This window comes from Biomphalaria glabrata, chromosome 6 (genome assembly GCF_947242115.1).
Source record: "Biomphalaria glabrata chromosome 6, xgBioGlab47.1, whole genome shotgun sequence".
In the NCBI taxonomy this organism is placed as follows: domain Eukaryota; kingdom Metazoa; phylum Mollusca; class Gastropoda; family Planorbidae; genus Biomphalaria; species Biomphalaria glabrata.
The window spans coordinates 33,480,442-33,502,220 of NC_074716.1; the positions used below are offsets into that span (position 1 = coordinate 33,480,442).

A 21,779-nucleotide genomic window follows, 5' to 3' on the forward strand; every position below is an offset into this window, starting at 1 on the left:
CTTAAAAAACATACACACATAAAAATAAAACATATGCATACACACACACACACCACACATAAATACGCAAACCACGCACACACAATAAAACTACACATGCACAATAGTTATTATGGTCAAACATGGGCGTAGCCAGGAAGTAACTGTAGTTTGTTTTAGAATAATATTGAAGATAGAGGTTTTCCACCTCAAAACGCTCTGTAAGGGGATTTTAAAAAAAAACATCTGGCGGGGTTTTAAATTTAAAAAAAAAGCCATCTATAGGAGATGGGTTTAAACTCAAAACCCCCAATTGGCTTGGCTACGCTCAAATAATTTTAGTGTGTAATTTGTTTTTTTTTTTCATTGAAGAGGTATTTTTTGGCTTCAAACACTACTGAAGAGGGGGAGGGTTAAACTAAAAACCCTTTGGCTACGCTCATAGAATTTCGATTGTGTAATTTTCTTTTTTTATATTGAGGAGGGGGTTTATCGTCAATTTTGGAGGGGGGTTTAAAATCAAAATCTTCCTTAACTGTGCTCTTGGAATTCGGGGATTTTCGTTTGCATTTTTTTGTTTTATAGAAGAGGAGGATTTAACTGCAACAACCCCTAGTAGGGGGTTTTAAACTCAAAACCCCCTGGTAGGGAGTTTTAAACTCAAAACCCCCTGGTAGGGGGTTTTAAACTTAAAAACCCTTGGCTGTGCTGGGCATGTGATGGTTTAGTATTAAAATCTCATCTAAAATAAACAAAATCAAAGCAAAAAATCAGTCACTAAATTCCGCCCCCCCTCGCCCGGGGGGAGAGGTTCATTTCGGGAGGGGGGTGAACACCAACCCCCCCCCTGGCTACGCCCATGTGGTCAAAAGTTGAAATAATAAAAAGGGTAATTTTGTAACACTGACGTGAGAGGACGTGATACAGGACCTTAGAAGACGTCTATTGTTAGATGTCGTCACTTATTTATAGTAATTTAAATGTGTATTTTAATTTTGTATCTCACCACAACATTTCACCTTGTCTCACTAAAATACTTCATTGTGTCTCACCACAACATTTCACCTTGTCTCACTAAAATACTTCATTGTGTCTCACCACAACATTTCACCTTGTCTCACTAAGATACTTCATTGTGTCTCACCACAACATTTCACCTTGTCTCACTAAAATACTTCATTGTGTTTCACCACAACATTTCACCTTGTCTCACTAAAATACTTCATTGTGTCTCACCACAACATTTCACCTTGTCTCACTAAAATACTTCATTGTGTCTCACCACAACGTTTCACCTTGTCTCACTAAAATACTTCATTGTGTCTCACCACAACATTTCACCTTGTCTCACTAAAATACTTCATTGTGTCTCACCACAACGTTTCACCTTGTCTCACTAAAATACTTCATTGCATCTCACCACAACATTTCATTGTGTCTCACTAAAAGACTGTATAGTATCTTATCACAGCGTTTCACTGTGCCTCACTAAAAGACTTCATTGTATCTCCCACAAGAACTTATTGTGGACTAAACATTTTGTTACTTTGACGTACATCTTGTTAAGTCAATGATAAAATTTCTTAAACAAAGAATGAACAGAAAAGTTGACCTAACAAAGATTACTTATTGAACAGAAAAGTTGACCTAACAAAGATTACTTATTGAGCAGAAATGTTGACCTAACAAAGATTACTTATTGAGCAGAAATGTTGACCTAACAAAGATTACTTATTGAACAGAAATGTTGAACCAACTCCACAATGAACAGATAGGTTTAATAACATTTAACGTTATACATTTCTGGGTTTATTTCAGTTGCTCCTATTGAATGCTGGACAGAACTTACAGATAAAACTAATACAACCTTCTGGGGAGGAAATTCTTCCCACGCCTGACGAGTGGACAACGTGGGTGAGTTAAAGAAGACACTGAGCGTTGAGTAGTCTACATTTGGGAAGGGGGAGGGAGGAAGTATCCTCTGTTACCCCATTCCTTAGTCCAGGCCCTACACTATTTGAATGGCAAGAAGATTTCGCTGTTTCACCAACATCGCTGGGTTGGGATGACATTAAGCCTTGGACGTCTCCATCAGCTAGTCTTGTCCTCTCCACCCCTCACCCCTCCCCTTACCCACAGTCACCTCCCTTCCTTCTAAATACATTGTTACATTGAAGATGTTCGTTGAGAAGACAGAGCTCACTATGTCTTGACTTTATTCATTTTCTTCACACCGTTTTTAAAGTGAATGTTTGTAGAAAGGCTCAAGAGAACACGAAACCAGAAAAAAAGAAGAACACGTAAGTCCATATTCTGCATATGGTCAAACATGGGCGTAGCCAGGAAGTAACTGTAGTTTGTTTTAGAATAATATTGAAGATAGAGTTTTCCACCTCAAAACGCTAACCCTAACCCTAACCCTATCAATTACTTTGGATCAGTCATGTAATTAAATTTGTAATAGATCTAGACCAACTATAATAAATCAATGCGATTAGAAATATTTTTACCAATTATTTAGCGCTATGTCTTGCTTTTTGTTTCCTAAGTACACTATGATCCTATCAGACAAGGTCTGGACCAGTTGACAGGGGTGGAGGAAGAAGAAAAAGTGGACAACTGGATGAAAGCTACCGTTATTTCAATTGTACAAAAAAATTAATTTCAGCTTTGTTGTTATTGTTTAAAAGTATTTTTAGCGGCCCCCGAAAGGGGGAAAAAAACCTATTAGTTTTGTGTGGCCTGTCTGTCCGTCCGTCCCGTTTAGATCTCAGAAAACAGAAGAGAAAATGAAATAGGACATCATAATATTTTAGTGTTTTTTTTTCTAAAAGCGAAAAATTCAATTGTTTAAATCCATTATGCAATCAGTTTTTTTTCAATATTAATAATAACAAACACTGGAGGTTTTTTTTAGTAAGGGAGATGACCATTTACCATTTTTAACACATTTATGCAAATGGTTTAAGATTTTTGGTAAAAAAAAAATTTTTTTTTTCTACAATTCTATTGCTAAGTTACGTTAGTTCTGTCATACTTAATACTACATTTATAAAAAAATTTTTACTCTTTTTATTAATGAGAAAAAATCTATTTACTATGCAAATAAGTTGGACATAAATTAAAACAACAACTAATAAGTAGTTTTTCATATTATTTCTTGAATAGCAAATGCCACCGGTAAATACCAGAGAGAACAAAATTAAAGGAATTTGTTGTTGTTTTTTTACGGAAATGTTTTACCTTCTTGAGGCTTTGAATAAGAGACTGACCCTTTACAAAACAATTAGATCAATTAGATATTCATTATAAGCCATCAGTTAAGCCAGGTTCACATCTAACTTCAAATTCACTCTCATCTATGCCTTGGTCTGCTGTAAACCTTCTTTCTCCATTCTTCTCTGTCATTTGCCGTTGATAGAACTTCATTATGATATTCTTTCCTTTTTACCTGCCTGCGTGTACCATTTTTGATAGAATTTAATACCGATATTCTTCTGAAAATATTGAAACCTGCTTCAGGGGCCGATTTTGAGTTTGTGTTTCCACACAAACTGTCTTTGTCACCTTGTACTATTTTCTTGTTGTTTAATAGATTAGGAAGTTAAGTTATTGTTGTGTAATTATTGTTCTGTCACTTAACATTATCATGGTGTGTGGGTCAGAACATTATCATGGTGTGTGGGTCAGAACATTATCATGGTGTGTGGGTCAGAACATTATCATGGTGTGTGGGTCAGAACATTATCATGGTGTGTGGGTCAGAACATTATCATGGTGTGTGGGTCAGAACATTATCATGGTGTGTGGGTCAGAATCATAAAACAAAATGAACAATGATAGGAAATACAATCGATGTACTTTGTGTTCAAACAAGTCATGGTTCAGGTCATTTTGTGGTATTTCCAAGGAACTATTTCACAACAAAACACAGCTCTGGATGTCATCCCGTACGTTTCGCACTTCTCGTAGGTTCAATTGCATGGTCGAAAGATGGACTCATATAAAATTGTCTAAACCTTAATTAAAACTTTATTTAAACTGTATTGTGGAAGCGGGGAGAGAGGGGCGGTGTAACAATGAGAAAAATGTCGACACTCTCCTAGGGAAAAGGTGTTTAATATCAAGAGTTTTGTATTTTTTAAAATTATGGCCAAAGCTTTCTTGCGTCAAAACGACTCGAGCCACATTTGCCCACGCCAAATCGGCTTCGTCAAAATGCTCGCGTACCGCGCTGAGTAGTCGAAATGTGTCAGTCATAAAAGTCAAGACAATTCTAATATTAAATTATTTCATGGAATTCAACTTTTTGTGGAATTTTTGTTGGTGTTGAAATCTTCGTGTTCAATTCAACGTTCAAGTTGGATATCAAACAATGAATTGACGACATTTCCGATTGATTTTAAAGACATGATTTAATTGAGCGTGTTGTTTGTTTGTTTGTTTTTCATCCTTTTGTTTTTGCACTTATTTCTTTCCTTTCACGTTTTCCTACCTTTTTTTACAAAAGCTCTTATCAATTCACTCTGTCTGTCTGTCTGTCTGTCTGGTAAAAAGTTTGAACATATTTTGTTCTCCCATTTCTCAGCCTCGGATCAAGTTGAAATCTTGCACACAACTATTCATTGATTTTGACAAGACATGAATCAATCCAAAAATTAACCAATTACTTAATTAATCATTGGTGATGAATTATTTAGTTTGATATGGAAAAAAAGAGGACTAAATTCTATGTAATGAGAGATATGGATGTATATTTGGATTTAATCCCCCTATTACGTTTGGACACGTTTTTCTCCTACTTCCAATTCTCGGATCAATTTGAAATTGTGCATAATTATTCATAGTCAATGACAATAAACGAATCAATCCAAAAATAACTAATTAGTAAATTGTGTTTGTTTTATGTAGCAGAAAGGTAGCTTGTTATAAAAAAAATTTTTTTTTACTCTTGCTTTTTTTTTCTTCCTTATTATCTTTCTCTTCTCTAGTATAAAAAATGGCCTTGTATTATATAAACTTTTTTTTTTAAATTTCAGACTAACATCACACTATTGCCGTGAGGGCAACTCCTTCGCCGAACAGCCGCCCAGAGAGCAGTTTCTTCGCCACGTACTGGAAACAACTCTTTCGGCACACGCTATTTCCCATACATGAACTTCTTCAACACATTATTGACCTGAAAGCAACTCCTTCAACACACTATTGACCTGAAAGCAACTCCTTCAACACACTATTGACCTGAAAGCAACTTCTTCAACACATTATTGACCTGAAAGCAACTCCTTCAACACACTATTGACCTGAAAGCAACTCCTTCAACACACTATTGACCTGAAAGCAATTCCTTCAACACACTATTGACCTGAAAGCAGCAACTCCTTCAACACACTATTGACCTGAAAGCAACTCCTTCAACACACTATTGACCTGAAAGCAACTCCTTCAACACACTCTTGACCTGAAAGCAACTCCTTCAACACACTCTTGACCTGAAAGCAACTCCTTCAACACACTCTTGACCTGAAAGCAGCAACTCCTTCAACACACTATTGACCTGAAAGCAACTCCTTCAACACACTCTTGACCTGAAAGCAATTCCTTCAACACACTATTGACCTGAAAGCAACTCCTTCAACACACTCTTGACCTGAAAGCAACTCCTTCAACACACTCTTGACCTGAAAGCAACACCTTCAACACACTATTGACCTGAAAGCAACTCCTTCAACACACTATTGACCTGAAAGCAACTCCTTCAACACACTATTGACCTGAAAGCAACTCCTTCAACACACTATTGACCTGAAAGCAACTCCTTCAACACACTCTTGACCTGAAAGCAACTCCTTCAACACACTATTGACCTGAAAGCAACTCCTTCAACACACTATTGACGTGAAAGCAACTCCTTCAACACACTCTTGTTCTGAATACAACTCCTTTACAACTTTGATGCTAGACCATGTCAGTAGCTTTGACTGTCGCTGTCGCTGTAGTCTCGGCAGTAGCAAACACCTACGGCCTGTATCCTGGTGGCAGGAACCACAGCGGCGTGGAGATGGGTTTGGAGAACGTGAGCACCAGCACAGTCCCAGGGAAGGAGTTGGAGAACATTACTTACTTTAACAAGTGAGTTCATTGGAGCATCAGTCTTTGAGTCTACCAATAAATGTATAAGACTAAGTCAAACATGCAAAAGGCTTTGTTCTGACAAAAACATTAAATGTTTGCACGAGTCAATACACTACAATCACAATTAAGTTCCAAAACTGTTAATTTCAAACTATAGTACATGTAGTTAGGTTTCATGTAGTTAGGTTCCATGTAGTTACGTTTCATGTAGTTAGGTTTCATGCAGTTACGTTTCATGTAGTTAGGATTCATGCAGTTATGTTTCATGTAGTTAGGTTTCAAATTAGAATCAATCTACTCGATGAATAATAATAATTATCTATTTTATATAGCGCTACTTTCATGCTTATAGCATGCTCAGAGCGCTATGATCCAATCTCATATGTCAATCAATTATTGTTTATTAATTATTTTGTTTGATATTGTATAAGAGCAATAGCTTGTACATTTTTGATGCTATAGTTTTTAGGACGGAGTTCTTTCGCTTTAGGTAAGCTTTGTGTTTTTGTTTGCTTGTTTTAAAATCTGAAATTTAATTTACTCGATCTTTCTCTTTCTCCATGGAGATGAGTATCACTTCCTATGCCTGATTGACTAACAGACTCATTCATTTCATCTATCTATCTATCTATCTATCTATCTATCTACCTACCTACCTATCAACCACTTCGATTTCGATCATTAAAATATCGTACTCGGATGAAATAAAGTATAAAATAGTATTTTTATTTTTTTCGTTCACGGCAAGTGGGAGAATCGGTGATAGGTTTGTTAGTGAATGAGTTAGGGCCCTTGAAAATACATTATAGATGCATGCTACATACATTTTGTTGATTGATGCATGGATGATTAAAGATAAGCAAATGTTTAATTCTATCTCCAGGTGGGAGATCTCTACGTCACTGGAGGGTATTTTGGTACCTATTGTCTTTGTCATCACTTTCATTGTCGGACTGGTCGGTAATGGGACACTCATAGTCTCCGTCATTGCTAACAAGGTCAGTAGGAGTTCATTCATTCCAAAAACTGTGTTAATTTTGTCAAATGAAAAGTCATTAAGTATTAATGGGCCAGTGTTTAATTGGTCAGTGTTATTGTATTAGTAATGGTCTACAAGGCTTAGTTAACAAAAAAAAACAACAACACTTTTTCTTTAAGATCCAGAGACATTTGACTTGATAACAGAAAATTGTCAAAATAAATCTGAAATTGAAACCCTGATCCCCAGTGCGTAAACAGAAACGAAACACCTCCTGGAGAGCTGAAGAAAGAAATCTAGTTTCGCATTCTTGGAGTTCACATTTATTATCTAAAGTAGAAAATCAAAACTTTGTTTTCATTCTGCTGCATTTGATTCACTTCTAACTGCGCGAGATCTGCAAGCTATAGACATGTTTACACTTTACAGTTATCTCCCTTCGGTTGTGCCCCGCAGTGAATGCTCATTATGTTCACGTGTTTAACTTCTGCTCGAGAACTGAAACAAAAATAAAAAATAGTTTTGAATTTTCAATGAGAATTTTGATTTCTTAATTTAGATCTGCATTCTAAGTTTAAATCACTTTAAGTCGCTTATACTTGAGTATTTCTTATCAAGGCCAATGTAGACATCTAAATGACTCTAAAAATAACACAATGACTGTGATGTTTAGTTTTAAAATTCAATGAAAGAGAAAAATTGTCGAAGAAAGAAGAAGTCAAAGTAGAAGTCAAAGTGGATCTAAATAAAAAAGAATAATAATTATAATAATATAACAATAATAATCTTTATTATCCGTGAGGAAATGTTTTACAATTGTGCATTACAAAAAAAAAAAAAAAACAATACATGATTAGAGCAAACATTTGTACACCAGCACACAAGATCTACGTTCATACCCCAGCTTCTCTTGAACATTACATGCGACATTTAGAACAGTAAGTTGTATTTTGTTCAATGATTTAATTGACAAAGGAACAAAAGAGTTTCTGTGTCTATTTTTGTGATCCGTGCCATATCTTCTTTGTGAAGATCAAATGTTTAAATCAGGAAGAAGATGGTGATTTTTTATGCTCAAAATCTTTATAGCTTTCTTAGCAATATGTTTCTCCAATAGGTGTCCAAGTTGCGGCTTTATTGTTGCCTCTGATCTTATGCGAACCAGTTTTGACAATTTTATAAAATTGTCAAAGAAACAAGAAGTCAAAGTAAATCTAAATAAAACTTATGGCAAACTAAAAAAGACAATTTATATCATCTCGAGTACAATCTCCAAAGATTGTTGATGTCATGAATAGATCAAATCAGTAGTACCCAAATGTTTTCCCAAAAGGAACACTGCACACATTCTAAGTATTTATCGTAACACTTCTCTGGTTATGTAGAGACATTACTTCATGTGGTGGCCTACTAGTTCATTATTCCAGGAGCTCTTTGAACATCTATTCAGGACTTGCGGAACATTAGGGTTCCGCCGAATACAGTTTGGGAAACACTGAATTCAATGAGATCCCGAAATGTTTTGGTTGAAACTCTATTTTACTCTAAATATATTCCGATTGTGAACATACTCATCTTTGAGCGGTCTTAGCATTTTTAAATATATTTTCCCCATCAATTTGTAATTATTTGTTTACTGAGCTATTCTCATTGTAAAATCTAATAAGCAAACCTTGAATAATAATTACGGTATTTTTAGTTTTACACAACGAAATAATTTTTTTTATGAAATAATCCCTTTTGATAAGAAGATATTTTTTTTAAATTGTAAAGGCAACTCCTTTCTTCGGTACCTCAGTCATTCTCGTCAGTTTTAATCAGTAGTCCAAAGTCATAATCTCAATGTTGCTTGGTCAGTGAAAAAGAATTTGATGGATTCAATCACAATATTTGATTCAAAACCAGAAGGTCGTTAGTTCTGCATCGTTAGGTCACGTGCTGCAGTCACTATTGAATATAATTAGACGAATTATTTCAAAGAATATTACAACGTCTTTTGGTGTGCGTGTGTGGGAGGGAAAATTGACTCAGCGCTGCCTAATTTTTGAAGACATTTTACATAGAACCAAACCTCGGTAAGATCATCTCCAGAATTGGTACATCAGGGTGATGGCAGCGACCTCAATAGTGTGTTTGCTGTTTATTTTTCCATTATCACTTTGCGAAGTTTTAGATATACTTCAAATATACATTTCAAACAAAGTTTATTCTCTTATGAGCATTCGTTAGAAATGAACATTAGTTTGTGGTGCATGAGTACAGGAGGTAAGGTTAGATGTTAGGGTTAGATGTCAAGGTTAGATGTCAAGGTTAGATGTCAGGGTTAGATGTTAGGGTTAGATGTTAGGGTTAGATGGTTAAGGTTAGATGTTAGGGCTAGATAGGGTTAGGGTTAGGGTTAGGATTTAGGTTTGATATTAGGGTTAGGGTAGGGTTAGGGTTACATGTTAGGGTTAGGGTTACATGTTCTGGTTAGATGTTAGGGTTAGGGGTTAGGGTTAGGTATTAGGGTTAGGGTTAGGGTTAGATATTTGGGTTAGGGTTAGATGTTAGGGTTAGATGTTAGGGTTTAGGGTTAGGGTTAGATATTTGGGTTAGGATTAGATGTTAGGGTTAGATGTTAGGGTTAGATGTTAGGGTTAGATGTCAAGGTTAGGGTTAGATGTTATATATGTGTACGTTTACTTATAACATGTTGTTTTTTCTTCTTCAGGTGATGTGCAATATCCCCAATATCTTCATTGTCAGTTTGTCGATTGGCGACTTTCTTCTGATACTGGTCTCTGTACCGGTCACTTCATTCTATTACACATTCAAAAACTGGCCCTTTGGTGAAGCCATGTGTAAAATCAATGAGGTCACTCAAACCATTTCTCTAGGCGTTTCCGTCTTCACGCTGACCGCCCTGAGCGCCGACCGTTACGTTGCGATTGTCAACCCCATGGCCAAGCTGACCGGGCGCACCTTGCGGACCACCATCGTCACTGTAGTGGTCATCTGGCTGTTGTCCACACTGCTAGCCCTTCCCGACGCTATCTTTGGTAAGGAAACTCGTTACGAAATCAACGGGACGGTGATTCTGATCTGCCACCAATTCGAGCCGCTGGACCATGATCACGGCAAGATTTTTTTTATGCTCCGGTTTGTCATCTTTTTCCTCCTGCCCATTATCACCATCGGATTCTTCTACATCAACATGGCGAGGATCCTCATCCGAAGTAGCAGCAACGTCCCGGTGGACTCCAAGACTGGCGCCGTCAATCACAACCGTCAGATGATCGCCAGGCGTAAGGTGGCTCACGTGGTACTCAGTTTTGTCATTATTTTCATCATCTGTTGGCTGCCGAGACACATTTACCTCATTCTCTGGAACTATATGAACCACGAGTACGATGAATTCTGGCACGTGCTGAAAATCCTGACCTTCTGTCTGACCTTCATCAACTCTTGCGTGAATCCTTTCGCGCTCTACTTTCTGAGCGGACAGTTCCGGAAGTATTATAACCGTTACCTGTTCTGCTGCTGCCAGCGAGTGCGATACGATAGCCTTGAGCCCACGTCGACCATGCACAATCTGCACAGCACGAGTCGTAGGCAGAGTCTGACCAACACGTCTATCGTCCACTCTCAGTCAATGTGTTGACTAGCCGGCTGGCTTTTGAAACGAACAAGTCCGGGAAAGCAACGAGCTCAGTGCGGGAGTGTGGCCTCTAGTCATTTCCAAAGTCCAAGATATCAAACGGGAAACTTCTTACAGGAAACTGTCATGTGACTGTCATGTGACGAGGTAATCAAAACTTGTACTGTTGGACTGAACAATCAGGATCGTGAATGGTTTTAAAACTTGTATTCACTGAAACCATGTGGCGCAGGTTTATACACTTCTTGAATCAAAGCGAATTTGTTATAACTACTGACGCCCAGAGAGCTCGCCAATAGAACTAGAATCGATCATTGGAATGATAAGAGGAAGTCATTAACTGGCCACGACACTTAGAGAGAGAGAGAGAGAGAGAGAGAGAGAAAGAGAGAGAGAAGATAGATCTGCTAGAGTGAGTCTGATATCGGGAGATTGTCAAAATGAGTATATTGGCATCGGAAGAAGAGGACATAAATTAGGGCTCCTCTGCCATGATGAGAGTCTCCACGTGACTTTTGATGGATTAAGTCATTACTGTAGACAGAATGTTTGGCTTTATGTATTTCCTTTCGATTGTTTGTTAAAAAAAGTCTAAGAAGAAGAACAAAAGATCTACCAAATGTATCGCCTATTTATGGACGTTCTCAATATGTTCACTTTTAAAGATTTAATGCTACTATATCATGGCTTGTGTCATCAGGTGTCTTGTCATATGTGACATTCAAGACACACAACCCTAAAGAGACATTGTCAATACCGCATCTATACTGTTTACATTTAAAATAACTTATCATGATAAACTTGTCATGCTATTGTTACTTCTATAGCTTTACTGAACAATGCTCAACTTGAAGATCGCTTGTCAGTTAAACGTTTCAACTGAATGATACTGCTTAGCAACCAGATGATAACCAACACATACGAACGAATTCGTGCTACACTCCTCATATGGGTCGGTTCATATTGAACACGATAATGGCACACACTTTTACATCAGATTAGCGCCCTTACATTGGCTTAATCTATTTATATCATCTAATCTGAGATTTTTTTCTGACTCTTCTGGCTAGCCCGGCCTTCTAGTAGCTCATCACATTAACATTGGATTCTCTCTTCTGGCTAGCCCGGCCTTCTAGCAGCTCATCACATTAACATTGGATTCTCTCTTCTGGCTAGCCCGGCCTTCTAGCAGCTCATCACATTAACATTGGATTCTCTCTTCTGGCTAGCCCGGCCTTCTAGCAGCTCATCACATTAACATTGGATTCTCTCTTCTGGCTAGCCCGGCCTTCTAGCAGCTCATCACATTAACATTGGATTCTCTCTTCTGGCTAGCCCGGCCTTCTAGCAGCTCATCACATTAACATTGGATTCTCTCTTCTGGCTAGCCCGGCCTTCTAGCAGCTCATCACATTAACATTGGATTCTCTCTTCTGGCACCAATTTCAGCAAGATGTGGATAGAAGATTTTAGGAAGTGTTACAGCGTTGATACTTGTTAGCACTAGGAGGAGGCATTAGTCATTCTGTAGAATGCCTAATAAAAGTTAAAAAAATTATAATTGATTGTATTGACTTAGAAGAATGAAAGACAGATGACCTAGGCCTATATATCTCTATGAGCAGTGGAACAGTTCGATACTTCTTGTCATACGAAAGTGTAACATACAGAACTCAAACATCCGAGTGTGGAATTGAGTTGAGTTCCACACATGTAGCTCAAAATGAAGTAGCAATATGAATCCCACCCCCCACGCCCCATGTAATGAGAGGCCGAGACCTGGCCCTACATCCAAGACGACTGCTGAGGACGGGCCCAACAGGAAGACTCGATGAAACTTGGATTTGAGTGTTTTTATTATTTTTTTGTATGATCCTTTGTATTTTGTCGACCTGGGACACTTGACTGTCAGCGAGTTTTGTCAGCAAGTAAAAAGTGTGATAAATGGATGTTTTAGAGTGTCAACATTATATGTTTGATAACTTCTTCATTATGTTGTCTGGACTTGTTCATTGGAACGTTTTTATACCGGAGATTATTCTGTACAGAAATATTCCTTTTTATATTCTAAATGCCAGAGTTTTTTTTTCTGAATAAATAAATAAATAAATAAATATATATTGTGCTATGATTTCTACTTTAACTAAGTATCTTGCAATTTATAATCAATGCATTTCTTCATATATCCGTGAACGGTTGTTATAAGATGATATTGACTAAAGAGAGAAACAACTAAACTGAACCAAAGATAAACCAAAAATCAGCGTATCTCAAACTGTAGGGCATGTCATCCTCGAGTTAGAATGTATATTTTATTTGCGAGAGACGTTTGCAACAAGATCGACTCAGAATCAGTTTTTTGTCGAAGGATACATCTTTGCTGAAGCGAGTGTACTGGACGTTCTCATGTCCGAACGGACGAATTTCTCCCGGCAGTCTGACATCGTTTCGTTGACTTTGGACTAAACAATGCTACACGTTTAACCAAGCCTATAGATATTATACCTAGACTATAAAAAAATGACGAATTCGTATCCGTTCGTTATGTAGGAAACTCTTTTTCAGGCTGGCTGACTCAGGCAACCCATTCCATGTTCTAAACATTAGAATGATTATTAGTATTTTGTTACATATGTTAGGTTAAAAACAAATAGTCACTTTTTATAACTACTTTATTAAACAACATCTGGTTTCAGGTTTTTGAAGTTGTTCACATTTGTGTGTACCGGCACGTCCAGTCTGGGGGTTCTATATCTATTGAGAGCTCCAAGATCCCTCAACTCAAGAAAACATTAACAGACACAAAATAGAGCAGTGAGATTCATAACAAACGAATATTCACATTTGACTAGAGTAACACCTTTAGTAAAATCACTAAATTTAGAAAGCCTTCAGGATAGAAGACTTAAAAGTAAAGTAGCAATTATACATAAAACACTGAACCATAATCTTCAAATACAAAATTTAATAAAATATTCAGAAAGACACAAATATAAAGGCACATTCCTCGTCCCATATGCTAATACAAATTTGTACAAATACTCCTTCTTCCCTAGTGCTATTAGAGCATGGAATGGGTTGCCTGAGCTAGCCAGGAAAACCAGTGACTTGGCAGAATTTAGGTCATTGGTTAATATGCATGACCAAATGCATGACGCGTGGGACGTAATCATCTTCTTTTTTGAAGTAACGTCTGTATTATATAAGAAGATAAGATTACAAGAGACGGTGCGCAAAATGTTTCTTAGCATCTATTTTTAAACCTAGACTGGACAATTGAAATGAATTCTTATCCGACTATCATCAGCTATATATATATTGTTATGTTTGTAACTCTTTTCCAGGCTGTAAGGGAAGTCGCCCCGAATCTATGAAAATCTTTTCTGTCTTAGAAAAGTAATGATCTTCAGTTTTTTAAGTTTAGACATAATGCAAAATGCGGATTTTAAATAGAATGGGCTATCAATCACAGAACTATATATTCAAGCAAATCTATAAAATAACTCCATTTCTTGTTAGTTTCCATTGAGATAATGTTTCGAAAATCCTAGATCGAAGTAATTTAGGTCTTATGATTTTAATCATCTTGCGTAGCCTACATTTAAATAGATTGATTACCTAGATCTTACTAGATTATGCATCTAAAAATTGCAAAATAATAATAGTGCTCATATTTCAATGTTCAATTACTAGATCTAGATCTATACATTAAATTATATGTTACATAGGTTAGGGTTAAAAAAAAACCAACCACGCTACTTCCTATAACTACTCTACAAAACAAAGTCTTCTTTCAGCTTTGTTTCAGAACGCAGGTAAGCGATTCATTCCGCTTTTTTTTTCTTTATTTTTATATGACCTGCACTCTTCTTACTTGGAGAAAAAGTTTGTTAGGGTTAGGGTTAGGAGAATCCATTTCTGAAGCTTTGAATGCAGGAAGTCTCTTGGTTTCAAAAGCTCATCCCCACACCTGACTTGGGGAGCATAAGTTTGACAATGGCCGCCCCCCCCCCCTTTACCTTGAATGTGCAAGACATTCAGAGCACCATGTTACAAACACTTTGTCTCTAGAGTTATTTAAGAGTAAGTCCAAGACTGCTTTATAAGTTATTCCAAAGTTGACATCACCTCACGCCGTCTGTCAGGTACACAGTTTTGAACACGTTATTTCACTCACTTCCAATTTTCGGAGCAATTTGAAACTTTGCACAATTATTCATTCTCCCTTACAAACTATGAATTCATAAAGTAAAAAATCAAATTAATTAATTAATTAGTGTTTATTAATTAATTTTGTTTGATACTGGAAAATTATATAAATATGAAAGTATTCAGAAATATGGCTAAAAGTGTTCTTTCTTTGTTTTAAAAATAGTGTTCTGTATAATTTGCTTGTTATTTGGAATTGACTTGTGATATGTACTTTTATGTACCTGATATTTGTAAAAATTGTTTTTGTTTATTTTTTTATTATTTTTGTTTCAAACATATGATTCATTTGTTATAAAAATGGAAAGCTTTCTTTAAAATATATTTTTGTATGATAGAAGTATAGTCATATATAATTGCATAGGTATGTCTGTATTACTTTTGATCAGTTCATCACTTTCACTTCACATTGAGGCTATGTCCATTTGATGTAGGCCTACTATAAACTTCCACTATCACATTGGATTAGTGGAAATACCCAAATTGTGTTTCAAAAAGACCACAACACATGTTGAGAAATACTATCTGATCAAAAAGAAAAGAATCTAAATTATAATTAATTCTTCACATTATCAATATCTAAAATAATATTCGAGCCATTCTCTATTTTTTTTGTTAGTTTGTTTATAGAGCTTGATTTAAATAAGATGACTTCCTTGGATGAAGTAGTGTAACCATCTATAAATAGAATTGGAGTGTCTACTAAAAATAGCACAGAGCTTTTGCAACTCCTCTCCCCCCGTATTTGTTGTCTGCACAATTTCTTGACCTCTCTCTTCTTGTCATTGAGCGGTTACCACGTGACATTTGCACGCAGTCAAATAGTTTAGGCATCGATTCTTTATTTATATACTCAAAAATGTTTTCAAATGTTTGCAAAAGTTTTTAATAGTTCCCATTTCAACATGTTGATATTTTTGTGTTTACAATGCTGTGATCATTTTGTGGATATTTTAAAACAAACATTCTGACCAACACAAAGAGGAGGCCATAAGATCTAAACAAAGTTGAAACAAAAGATTGTTTAAAATCGTCTTGGTGTTGACTGAAACCACACACCCACCTGCACAAAACCTGCTAGACAATCCTCTTATTGTACATGTCTTTGTTTTGTCTTGTATCCTCGCTCTACTGCATTATGTCTACAGCCATGCTCCATGTTTTGAATGCTATTGTTGCGAGATGTGAGACTCAAATATTTTGTATGCTCAGGCCTGATAAACAACAACTGGTTATAAAGATTCTATATCATTCACTTGTCTAAATAAAATTCATGAACAAATTGCGACTGAAACAAATGTAGTCTTGGTTCCCTGTGTTTTGTCTTACTTCATGAATGTGTTGTTTAGAATCAGAAGACTTGGTATTGAACCAATAAGTACGATGTTACTACCTAGATCAACATCACTCAACTTTAGGTGACCTTTAGGTGACCTTGCTGACACTCTGTAGACCATCTGGACAAATAATTGTAGCTCCCCCAACTATTTCAGCATTCCTTGCTATATTTTACAGTATTGAGATATTCTCTTGTTGATTTGTCAACTTAACCTTTGAAAACCTTTCAGTTTTATCAATGAATATCTATCTTTCACTGCCACAAAAGTATACAACTTTCTATCTTTCACTCCCACAAAAGTATACAACTTTCTATCTATCAATCCCACAAAAGTATAAAACTTTCTATCTTTCACTCCCACAAAAGCATAAAACTTTCTATCTATCACTCCCACAAAAGTATACAACTTTCTATCTATCACCTCCACAAAAGTATAAAACTTTCTATCTTTCACTCCCACAAAAGTATAAAACTTTCTATCTTTCACTCCCACAAAAGCATAAAACTTTCTATCTATCACTCCCACAAAAGTATACAACTTTCTATCTATCACCTCCACAAAAGTATAAAACTTTCTATCTTTCACTCCCACAAAAGTATAAAACTTTCTATCTATCACTCCCACAAAAGTATACAACTTTCTATCACTCCCACAAAAGTATAAAACTTTCTATCTTTCAATCCCAAAAAAATATACAACTTTCTATCTATCACTCCCACAAAAGTATACAACTTTCTATCTATCACTCCCACAAAAGTATACAACTTTCTATCTTTCACTCCCACAAAAGTATACAACTTTCTATCTATCACTCCCACAAAAGTATACAACTTTCTATCTTTCACTCCCACAAAAGTATACAACTTTCTATCTTTCACTCCCACAAAAGTATACAACTTTCTATCTTTCACTCCCACAAAAGTATACAACTTTCTATCTATCACTCCCACAAAAGTATAAAACTTTCTATCTATCAATCCCAAAAAAATATAAAACTTTCTATCTATCACTCCCACAAAAGTATACAACTTTCTATCTATCACTCCCACAAAAGTATACAACTTTCTATCTTTCACTCCCACAAAAGTATACAACTTTCTATCTTTCACTCCCACAAAAGTATACAACTTTCTATCTTTCACTCCCACAAAAGTATACAACTTTCTATCTTTCACTCCCACAAAAGTATAAAACTTTCTATCTATCACTCCCACAAAAGTATACAACTTTCTATCTTTCACTCCCACAAAAGTATACAACTTTCTATCTTTTACTACCACAAAGTATAAACTTTCTATCTTTCATTGCCACAAATATATACAACTTTCTATCTTTCATTGCCACAAATATATACAACTTTCTCTATCATTTACTGGGATAAGTCCCAAAAAGCCCGTGGAGTCTGGGAGCGCTTGAGGCGACCTGGCCGCACTTCCCCGTGGTGGCGGCTGTCCAGGCCTGATCAAGCTATTACTGCACAGAGCAGAACTGGTCATTGTCCTGTTAGCTCATATTACTCACGACTATGGCCGAATTTTGATTCACGGTGCCGCCACTGCGGGGAAGAAGAGGAAACCGTGTCTCATATTCTGACAGCCCCAGACTTGCTGATCGACAGGTCTGGGAAACCAAACAATTCTCGACCTGGCTGGTGACATGTATGGTGACCTGGATGGTGACATGCGTGCACTATGGAAAACAGCAGGGTTTCTGTCCAGGGCTTTGGCAAGAGACTATTGGAGCCTCTCAAGCCCTCATTCAAATGGAGTTTGAAGATGATGATAATAATAACTCCCACAAAAGTATAAAACTTTCTATCTTTCACTGCCATAAATCTTAAAAAGAAACAAAAGTAAACTTAAATGCCCCAACGCTGTTGATGAGCAGGTCAGACTGTCAACTATATTGGTTGCTAAAACACATTCTCTCGCAGGCTCAGATATCCGCAATAACAAAATCAAAAATGTTTTTAATGACACTAAACTATTACACAATATATCAGTTCAGTTGGCAGCCTTCAGTTCAGTTGGCTTCCTTCAGTTCTGTTGGCTGCCTTCAGTTCAGTTGGCTGCCTTCAGTTCAGTTGGCTGCCTTCAGTTCAGTTGGCTGCCTTCAGTTTAGTTGGCTGCCTTCAGTTCAGTTGGACGCCTTCAGTTCAGAAGGCCGCCTTCAGTTCAGTTGGCCGCCTTTGGTTCAGTTGGCCGCCTTCAGTTCACTTGGCTGCCTTCAGTTCAGTTGGCTGCCTTCAGTTCAGTTGGCTGCCTTCAGTTCAGTTGGCTGCCTTCAGTTTAGTTGGTTGCCTTCAGTTCAGTTGGACGCCTTCAGTTCAGAAGGCCGCCTTCAGTTCAGTTGGCCGCCTTTGGTTCAGTTGGCCGCCTTCAGTTCACTTGGCTGCCTTCAGTTCAGTTGGCTGCCTTCAGTTCAGTTGGCTGCCTTCAGTTCAGTTGGCTACCTTCAGTTCAGTTGGCCGCCTTCAGTTCAGTTGGTCGCCTTCAGTTCAGTTGGCTGCCTTCTGTTCAGTTGGCTGCCTTCAGTTCAGTTGTTGCCTTCAGTTCAGTTGGACGCCTTCAGTTCAGATGGCCGCCTTCAGTTCAGTTGGCCGCCTTCGGTTCATTTGGCCGCCTTCAGTTCAGTTGGCTGCCTTCAGTTCAGTTGGCTCCCTTCAGTTCAGTTGGCTGCCTTCAGTTCAGTTGGCTGCCTTCAGTTCAGTTGGCTCCATTCAGTTCAGTTGGCTGCCTTCAGTTCAGTTGGCTGCCTTCAGTTCAGTTGGCCGCCTTCAGTTCAGTTGGCCGCCTTCAAATCAGTTGGCTGCCTTCAGTTCAGTTGGCCGCCTTCAGTTCAGTTGGCCGCCTTCAGTTCAGTTGGCCGCCTTCAATTCAGTTGGCTCCCTTCAGTTCAGTTGGCTCCCTTCAGTTCAGTTGGCTCCCTTCAGTTCAGTTGGCTGCCTTCAGTTCAGTTGGCCGCCTTCAGTTCAGTTTGCCGCCTTCAGTTCAGTTGGCTGCCTTAAGTTCATTTGGCTGCCTTCAGTTCAGTTGGCCGCCTTCAGTTCAGTTGGCTGCCTTCAGTTCAGTTGGCTGCCTTCAGTTCAGTTGGCCGCCTTTAGTTCAGTTTGCTGCCTTCAGTTCAGTTGGCTGCCTTCAGTTCAGTTGGCTGCCTTCAGTTCAGTTGGCCGCCTTCAGTTCAGTTGGCTGCCTTCAGTTCAGTTGGCCGCCTTCAGTTCAGTTGGCTGCCTTCAGTTCAGTTGGCCGCCTTCAGTTCAGTTGGCTGCCTTCAGTTCAGTTGGCTGCCTTCAGTTCAGTTGGCCGCCTTTAGTTCAGTTTGCTGCCTTCAGTTCTGTTGGCTGCCTTCAGTTCAGTTGGCCGCCTTCAGTTCAGTTGTTGCCTTCAGTTCAATTGGCTGCCTTCAGTTCAGTTGGCCGCCTTCAAATCAGTTGGCTGCCTTCAGTTCAGTTGGCCGCCTTCAGTTCAGTTGGACGCCTTCAGTTCAGTTGGCTGCCTTCAGTTCAGTTGGCTGCCTTCAGTTCAGTTGGCTGCCTTCAGTTCAGTTGGCTGCCTTCAGTTCAGTTGGCCGCCTTCAGTTCAGTTGGCCGCCTTCAGTTCAGTTGGCCGCCTTCAGTTCAGTTTGCTGCATTCTGTTCAGTTGGCTGCCTTCAGTTCAGTTGGCTGCCTTCAGTTCAGTTGGCTGCCTTCAGTTCAGTTGTTGCCTTCAGTTCAGTTGTTGCCTTCAGTTCAGTTGTTGCCTTCAGTTCAGTTGTTGCCTTCAGTTCAGTTGTTGCCTTCAGTTCAGTTGTTGCATTCAGTTCAGTTGTTGCCTTTAGTTCAGTTGTTGCCTTCAGTTCAGTTGTTGCCTTCAGTTCAGTTGTTGCATTCAGTTCAGTTGTTGCCTTCAGTTCAGTTGTTGCATTCAGTTCAGTTGTTGCCTTTAGTTCAGTTGTTGCCTTCAGTTCAGTTGTTGCCTTCAGTTCAGTTGTTGCCTTCAGTTCCGATGACTGCCTTCAGTTCAGTTGTTGCCTTCAGTTCAGTTGTTGCCTTCAGTTCAGTTGTTGCCTTCAGTTCAGTTGTTGCCTTCAGTTCAGTTGGCCGCCTTCAGTTCAGTTGGCCGCCTTCAGTTCCGATGACTGCCTTCAGTTCAGTTGTTGCCTTCAGTTCTGTTGGCCGCCTTCAGTTCCGATGACTGCCTTCAGTTCAGTTGTTGCCTTCAGTTCAGTTGTTGCCTTCAGTTCAGTTGGCTGCCTTCAGTTCCGATGACTGCCTTCAGTTCAGTTGGCCGCCTTCAGTTCCGATGACTGCCTTCAGTTCAGTTGTTGCCTTCAGTTCTGTTGGCTGCCTTCAGTTCAGTTGGCACATACTCATCAGAAAAAATATAAATAATTAGCTTGGCTTGGTAGCAGTCAAATCTTGGCTAATCATTCACAGCACTGGCGGATCCAGGGGGGGGGGACGAACTTCAGTATAGGACTCACACAATTTGTATACGAATTTATTACTTATGTTAAAAATATATACTAATTATTTATATTTCAACCTATTTTTAGATTATTTCGCCCCCCCCCTCTAGTATGTTGGCCGATTTGGTGGGGTCGGGAGGGGGCGATGGTATCAATCCCGCCCCCCCCCCTTAACTTTCGAGTGGGGGGGGGCGGTCCAATTTATTGGTAGAAATCACAGCCTGCTAACAAAATCAATTAAATATCTATATCCTTGTAACTTGTTATTGATATTTTAACCGATCTTTATATTATGTCGTTCCCTGTTTGCCGATTGGTGGGGAGAGGGGACGAATACCTCTTCTGCCCTTCCCACCTAAACCCTTTGAGTGGGGGGGGGCGGTCCGTTTTTATTGAGAAATCATAGTTTGTTAACAAAATTAGTTGAATTAATATATAAATTTTATATTATGTCGCTCCCTTTCTGGTATTTTGGCCGATTCGGTGGGGTGAGGGGGGGGGGCGATTGCATGTACTGCCCTCCCCACTCTAGCCCTCTGAGTGCTGGGGGGGGGCGGTCCTATTTTTGTGGAGAATCATAGTTTGTGAATAAAATTAGTTGAATATCTATATAATATAAACTACGTATTGATATGTGACCCATTGTAAATATGTCGTACCACACTCTAATCTCAAATTGTATCATTAGTAAATTTAAATGAAAAAGGGTTGTACCAGGTGGGAGGGGCGATACATGCAATCGCATTTCCCCCATCGGACAAATCAATACTTTTTCTTTTTGTATTATAGTTAAGAAATTACAAAATTAAAAAAATCTGTCACTAATATAATTTATATATACTATAAATTAAATTCTTATATCGAGTTGCCCCACCCCTATTCTTTAATGCCAAATGCAATCTTTAGCAGAAATTAGTAAAGGAGTGAGGATTAATCGTTTTCACTCTACCGCCATTCCCATTTCCAGACAGAGTTTTTGTAATTTCACATGAAGTTATCATAAGTATTTTAAGAAAGACTTTGCATTGGAAAAGTTAGAATTCAAACGAA

At 38.1% G+C, this 21,779-nt stretch overlaps 1 protein-coding gene across 2 annotated transcripts in view; it reads left to right on the forward strand.

The window, feature by feature from the left end:
• LOC106070737 (neuropeptide CCHamide-1 receptor-like) overlaps positions 1 to 16,240 on the forward strand; it is a 110,920-nt gene extending 94,680 nt beyond the window's left edge. Inside the window, exons 2-5 of one of the 2 annotated variants that reach the window (XM_056032781.1) lie at positions 1,798 to 1,893; positions 5,019 to 6,111; positions 6,998 to 7,112; positions 9,807 to 16,240. In XM_056032781.1, the coding sequence (XP_055888756.1) occupies positions 5,945 to 6,111; positions 6,998 to 7,112; positions 9,807 to 10,736 (1,212 nt within the window). In that variant the 5' untranslated portion in view covers positions 1,798 to 1,893; positions 5,019 to 5,944 and the 3' untranslated portion in view covers positions 10,737 to 16,240. The remainder of the gene's footprint in view (positions 1 to 1,797; positions 1,894 to 5,018; positions 6,112 to 6,997; positions 7,113 to 9,806) is intronic. The other variant, XM_056032782.1, reaches the window with a different exon arrangement.
• The last annotated feature ends 5,539 nt before the right edge of the window (positions 16,241 to 21,779 follow it).